The sequence below is a fragment of the Echinops telfairi genome, unplaced genomic scaffold (assembly GCF_000313985.2).
Source record: "Echinops telfairi isolate 266 unplaced genomic scaffold, ASM31398v2 ScPeMD7_7458;HRSCAF=8496, whole genome shotgun sequence".
Taxonomy (NCBI): Eukaryota; Metazoa; Chordata; class Mammalia; order Afrosoricida; family Tenrecidae; genus Echinops; species Echinops telfairi.
In genome coordinates, this window is record NW_022111358.1 from 14,208,240 (window position 1) to 14,215,453 (window position 7,214).

Sequence of the window (7,214 nt, forward strand, 5' to 3'; positions counted from 1 at the left end):
GTTTTTCTTTACATGAAATCCAGGATAGGTAAATATAGAGACCATAACTGGATTAATAGTTTAAGAGTTATGGAAGGAAAGGTTAGGAGAAAAGGGGAGCTAATGAGTACAAGAATGAAGAAAATGTTCTAAAATGGTTTGTGGTGATGACTGCACAACCCTTTTTTAATATGTTTAAATCACTATATTGTATGGTATGTGAATTATGTATCAATCAAAATGCAAAAAAGGGGTACATTTAGATGTCATGGAACAAATTTGTTTAAAAGTTGTTAAATGGAAACCCAATTTGCCAAGTAAAATTTCACCTAAAACACAGTATTTGTAAAATTAAATATATAGACACCGTACATACTCGTGTATGAGTTTTCCAGCACATTTTTAATGCCGTTTTTGTGGTAAAATTAGGTGCCTTGGCAGATATTCGGGTCGGTTTATACTTGAGTATCTACAATATTATTTTTTTTTTAAAGAAAAATTGCTTATAGTACTTTTTCCTATAAACCAAAGGCAAATAAAGTCATTCAACTAAAAGAAAAGTAGCAAAATAGTATTTTGTTCAAACACTTACCATTTCTTTTGGACCAAGGATGTAAGCAGGAACTTTTTACAAGTGCTTCATCAACTTTTCCTCCTGACATATTATCCATGAACTGACGCCCATGTTCTAATGCAAGGTAACAGTCATTGCAACAGTCCCGTTCTTCAACTCGTACCCAATTGGTAATTATACCAATTTTGGGGACAGGTTCTTGGTCTGCTGCTCCAAAGGGTGAAAATAAATTAGTGCATTGATCTTGTAGTAATAATATCAATTCATCTGGCAACTTTTCTGATTCTTTTAGTCCTCCATTAACATGTTCAGCAGAAGTAGCCCTGAGAGCTTCAAAACGTTTTTCTGTTTCTTTGCCGCATTCTGTGTTGCGTCCTATGATATCTAGTTCATCTTCAAGAAATAATCCTGAATTGTTTCCAAATTTTCTGTTCATGACAGCACTGAACCCACAGGTACACCGATACTGCGCTTCCTGCGTTGGATCTGGAATGTAAACTCCAACATCGGCACCCTTGATATTCATGTTGCAGACACAGATACAGCAACTATCAAAGTTACAGTCTTTAAACAGATTCATAACTGATTCTGAAAGGATGAGGTTTACATAAAGACTGTGTGCCTCAGGGATGGAAGGGACAGTTGCAGGTTCAACAGAATTAAGGGGTCTGCATGTGGAAGGTGTAGAAGCTGGTGAATATAAGTCCGAATTTTCATATTTGACAGAACCTTGAGCACTAGCAGGCCCACCAGCTCCACGAGGCGTCCTTGGAGTCCTTGGAGTCCTTGGAGTCGGAAATCTAGGGGTGGATGGAGAAGGAAGAATTCCTGCTCCACCATTACTAGGAGGTGCACTGCTAGGAGGCATCCCAAAAGAAGTATGAGTTTGAGGTGTATAAGCAGGGCCATATTCTGGATCCACAGTATTTCCATCGCTAGGGTCCCAGGGTAAAAAAAACAAACACACACACATATAAATGAACAATACATTAGAATTGTGAATACAATAAAAAATGTGCCAAATGTTTTTCGGTAACATTAAAATATGACAGAACAATTAGTGCAAAAATTTAAAGTATAATTATTCCTTAATTTGGGTTATTATGTCTACCCTATATTATTGAGTGGTACTAGTTCCAAAATTATAAAGAAAATCTAGAGCCCTATCTACACAGATAACTACATTTACTATCTGTCTATTTCCTACACAAATACATATATTTCATGAATTCTATGGTTACAAAACATTCAGATAAAGGGTTTTCACACAGGAAAGAGACAATAGCAATTTAAAAATGTTACCAATTATGAGCTACCATTTAAGAGATGATACAATGTGAAAAGTGTGTGTTAAAATATAGCAAATAATAAATGAGAGTAATTTAAAATTTTAGACTAAAAGAAAAGGTAATTCTGAAGTAAAGCATAATGCACCCGACATTTTCTAGTTTATCTATATCCCACTATTAACATTATAACCTTTTAACTAAAATAGACTTAAAGAATTTCAAAAACCAGTGTCCATTTTCTAGTATACCAAGTCATTCTATATATAAAAAAACCCCACACTAACATTCATACACTGTAATTATTAACATAAACCATACATACCCCTCTTTAATGAATGGCATTGCAGGCCCTGAATGAAGCAATTCCAATTTTCCAACAGTCCAACTCTGACGATAAATACACTCTTCTGGTAATTTGATAGGAGGCAAGCATTGGCTTGGTAGAGTTTTAAGAGGTGCAAACATGGAACATCCCACGAGAACTTGACAATTTTCAGGCTTGTAGACATAAGAAAAATCCTACAATATAAAAAACCATGGTTTTCAGTATATTCTCTTCTACAGGAGGCAGAGGGTGCTGGCTAACACTGACCCCTTCTTCCCACTTTAAATATAACAATACTCCATATTCTTAAACACAAACTTTATAGTGTCAACATTACAATTCAAATACGTTAGCTACAATAGAATCATGAAATTATGCTGAAGATAAAAAATTTAACTGTTAAGTAGTGAATTTTTTGCCTAGAAATATAAAATATTTACCTTAATTTCAGAAGGCTTTGGGCTACAGAATCCCTCATCAACCTCTATTTTGAACTGTGCTCCTATATTAGAAGTATTTCCTTCCAGAACAGTTCCTCCAGGTGTTGTATCTATACTACCATATTCTTTATTATTCATATTCATTGGAGAAAATCCCATAATATGCTGTTCCAATGATGGTGGTGTAGGATACATCTTATGAAGATCTGCAGTGCCTATATTTAATAAAACACACATTTTAACCTGTAACTAAAATGAGGTAAATTTGTATTTACCTAAGAGGAAGGAAGTTTTATTGTGATTGTAAATGTACCTATTTACCTGCAGTACAAATTTTAAAAACTTACTTATGCAAGATAATGGGTCCAGATTTCCTGCTTTTGATTCTTTGCAGCAGGATTTATCATCTGATCCATTCGTTGATTTTTTAGCTCCAGGCTATTTAAAAAACCACACACATACACACATTTTTATCAGAAAACTTTACAAGCAACATTTTTTTTCCAGCAACATAATCTTCAAACAGTCATCATTCATATGTAATTTAAAAGTAAAGCCCACTCATCAAAACTAAGGATGGAACTAAGAAATTATTAGATAAACTTAAAAGACATAAGGCACATGAGGCAATCACTGATCCAAAATGAAATGAGATTTCATGACTCTAGATAAAGTTCACAATAAAGGGAAAAGTTCCTCCAAAGAAAATGACCAATATTTTGTAAAGCAACTTTATTTTGTAGATAACGTTAATGTTTCCTATATATAATCAATCAGTGAGTCCTAGCAGTGCAGTAGGTTTAACACTGGGCCAATAACCAGATGTTGGGGGTGCAGGGTTATGCCCACAAGCTGTCCCACAGGAGGAAGATGAGGCAGTCTGGGTTACTATGAGTCAGAAGTATGTAGTCATTCATTCATCTAGATTTTCACTTTAACATTGCTTTAATAATCTCACCTCTGAAAAATACTGAAAAAGATAACTAAGTAAACTCAAGAAAGAGCAGACATGTTGCAGCAATAGGGTCCCTAAGTTTTTGTTCTTGTTGTGTTTTTTTTTGGTTTTGTTTTTTTTGTTTTTTTAAATCATTTTATTGGGGGGTTCTTGTTGTTTTAAGTAAGTTTTAATACATTGAATAAACAAGTTGAACATCTCTATCCTATCATCAATATTTTTAGAGCTGATAACATTGGTGCTATGTCTCCTGTTAAGTCACCCTTATACCAGAGGGGCCACAGCTGATACATGAATGGTAGTAAAGAGAAGCTATGAATGCACCATAAGTGTATTTGCCTAGTAAATTGTACCCTTAAATATATCATATTACAGGATGCAGAGTAAAAGTTCGTGCATACACATATTTGCCTTCTCTCATGTAATTGAAGGAACCAAATGCCTGTATACATGTATACAAATCTATATACTGACAAGATTTAAAGCATTTATTATATAGGACAAAACCAAAATGTATCTTAGAAGTTTACAAGTTACCTTTAAGCAGATGAAAAAGAATTCCCTTTTAAAATAATGCAATACGCAATTCAATAATTTTCCATATTTGACACACTAGGGAATATCATATTAAGGTTTAATTTTTTTCTCTCCAGTCATCTCTGCAAATGGGTATTATTAATTTTCCTTCTTTCACTGTTATAAATATATATGTCTTATAGTAATAACTGTGATGCCAAGCAAATCCAAAAGTGGCATTTGTTAATGGGCAGGGCACATAAATTTAACGTTAATTACTTTGTATGTATTCTCTAAATGAGCCAATTCCAGGGTCATTTTTTAAACTAGAAGACCAGAGAATAAGAAAATAATCCTGCTTCCTAAGGATTGCAAAAAAAGAATATCTGGTAGCTCAAGTTATGCTTAACCACGTGTGTCTGTAACTCACACAAACGAAAAGAAATCATTTTAAAGTTTATAAGTCATATGATGTCAAAAATGCTCAAGTAGTACAAAGTTAGAAGACAAAAAAAACTCTAAGAATGAATGGGACTTCATTTTAAGTATTTTAGAGCTAATGCTTCTAACACGTTTCCTATTGTTTAGAGTTAGAAAGAAAATGAAAATCACAGATAACTTTTGAAAGGGAAAAAAGTAAATAAAACACATGACAGTCCTAATAGGATACTCACTGTTAGCTCATCTTCATCAGAATTGAAGAGATTATCCAGGTCAGTATAAGAGACAGCCAAGTCTGAGTCATAAATCAAACTGGTTGATGGAGGTCGGGCATGACTAGTAGGGCGTGGAGCATCTACACATGTCAATCAGAAAAACAAAACTCTACTACTGATCAAATAAGTATCGCTGTAATAGTTTAAACTAGTTTAAACTTATAACCTTCAGTTATAAGAAGTATATACAACAAGAAATCATAAATTTTTTAAATCTAGAATTTTTTTTCCGTAGAAATAAAGTTGTAAATAAATGATAGTACCTTCCTGGAAGCTAACAAAGGCCATGTAAAGCCATAGCATAGCTAAAGTACACTACATAAATAATGAAGCTAACATATAAAAATTAACACCATTAAAATAAGAAAACTAAACACACAATCACATTTTAATTTTTCTATCTTCCTTTAATGAAAAGCACAATACAATAAATAGGAGCTCTGGCAGACTACTAATTTTGACAGATTATTAATTTGAATCTCAGTTCTACCTATAACAGTATGTATGACCCTGAGCAAATTTCTTATCCCCTCCATGCTTTAGGAATGGCACCTACTAAGAATTAAACGTGACAGAATGGAGGTAGAGCACTTTGTCTAATGCCATACACTTAAGCACTCAAAAAATAGTATCTCTTAGTTAAGCTGTATTTCAGACCTAGAATTTTATATTGCTTTTTATTTTTCCCCAAAATCAGAGGGAGAAAAAACATGATTACTTTAAATAAATTACAAATACAAGGAAAGATTAAGCTTCCTTCTAGTTTCACTTAAAAAAAAAGTTTGCTGTATAACCTTCTAAATCATCCTCTGAATATTACCTAACTTGAAACAGCTCTCACTTTCAGAATATGAAAGTCATTTTCTCAGATGCTTTCTAAAGACTGAATACCATATAACTGCCAGATCACCTAAGGTCTTTGTTAAATCCTAGATTCCCAACCTTCACTGTAAGAGATGATCCAGAAAGTGCTCCATGTCTACATTTTCAGAAATTCATACCACAGGCACAAGGGGATTACATATGAGGAGCTTCAAAAAGTCCATGGAGAAGTGGACTTATAAGATAATGGAACTTTTCCATAAACTTTTCAAAGGTTTCCCCCGCCGCCTCACCCTGCCCCTGGGTACTCTTTAGATCCTAGAGTCCACCACACCTCTAGGTCAATTTGTCATATTCTGGGGTCATACTGTTATTAAAACATTGAAAGCTATGCCACGAGTCTTTCAAATACTAGCAGTACTACCCATAGTGGACAAGTTTTTCTTTATTCTTACTTATTCTAGAGGCTATCCTCTTACTCAAAATATTAAAACAAAATTTTGACCCCCCCAAAATAAACACCACCAGATGACTTCTTTTGCACACATTAAACATTAAACAGATTTTGTAAAATAATGTATTTCTCTACTCCATTTAAAATAGCAAAAATCAAATTCAAAGTGAATCTCCACCACCATTCCACTGTTTAGAATTTTATTTACTAAATAGGGGCTCAATAAATATTTAAGTAATAACCTCAGCAAATTCTCCTAACTTGTGGGTTAAAAGAAGAATAGAGTAACAAAATTACTGTAAAGCCTCAATTTATAAACTAAGTTTTTAGATCTGAGGGGGATCTTGTACCAGGATCTAATCAATTCTCTTAACTTTACAAATCAGAATGTTCTTTTCATCTGTAAAAGAGGAACGAAATTTGAACAATTTGAAACAGAATTTCAATCGCCTCAATTTCTCCCAATAAAAGATGAACAGTAAACACATTGTTTCTAGAAAAGTCTCTTATTTGAAACATTAATTATACAAAATGGAACTTTAAGTCATACAATATCATTAGCTTCACTTTTTAGTAATAGTCCCTAGATGCAACATTTTGATTAGGACATAAATTATTTACCTTGCTTGATAGAGTGACTAAATAATGACATTGCATCTTCTTCATGTGATAACACTGTTACACTAGATGTTCCATCTTCTACCTGCAAGCAGTATAGTATTACATTAGGGTAAAAAGAAAATGTAGTTTATCAATAATAAAATCTACCAATTACTGAGTAGCTAACTATGTGCTAAACATTCTACTAACTGTTCCACATTCATTACTACTCATTCTCACTATTAGCTTTTCAGGTAAAATTAGCACTTTTCTTATCTAACACACAAAACAGAGGCTCTAAAGATAATCTATTGTCGGCCATCTAGCCCAGAAGCAACAAAGCCCACATGGAAGAAGCACAACAGCCTGAGTGATCATGAGGTGCCGAAAGGGATCAGTTATCAGGCATCAAAGAACAAAAAATCATTATCATTGGGTGCTCACCTCCCTGATAGGATCACTGAAGACAAATGGGTGCATAAGCAAATTTTTGCGAAGAAAGCTGATGGTGTCCGGCTATCAAAAGATATAGCATCTGGGGTCT

The 7,214-nt window shown here is 33.7% G+C and overlaps 1 protein-coding gene across 1 annotated transcript in view; it reads right to left on the reverse strand.

Annotated features, from left to right (window-relative positions):
• The window catches only part of MED13 (mediator complex subunit 13), an 83,737-nt gene that overhangs the window by 29,258 nt on the left and 47,265 nt on the right, over positions 1-7,214 (reverse strand). Inside the window, exons 10-15 of the mRNA XM_045299845.1 lie at positions 6,692-6,773; positions 4,753-4,874; positions 2,955-3,045; positions 2,608-2,822; positions 2,165-2,361; positions 572-1,488 (exon numbers count right to left, since the gene is read on the reverse strand). Coding sequence (XP_045155780.1) covers positions 572-1,488; positions 2,165-2,361; positions 2,608-2,822; positions 2,955-3,045; positions 4,753-4,874; positions 6,692-6,773 — 1,624 coding nt within the window. The remainder of the gene's footprint in view (positions 1-571; positions 1,489-2,164; positions 2,362-2,607; positions 2,823-2,954; positions 3,046-4,752; positions 4,875-6,691; positions 6,774-7,214) is intronic.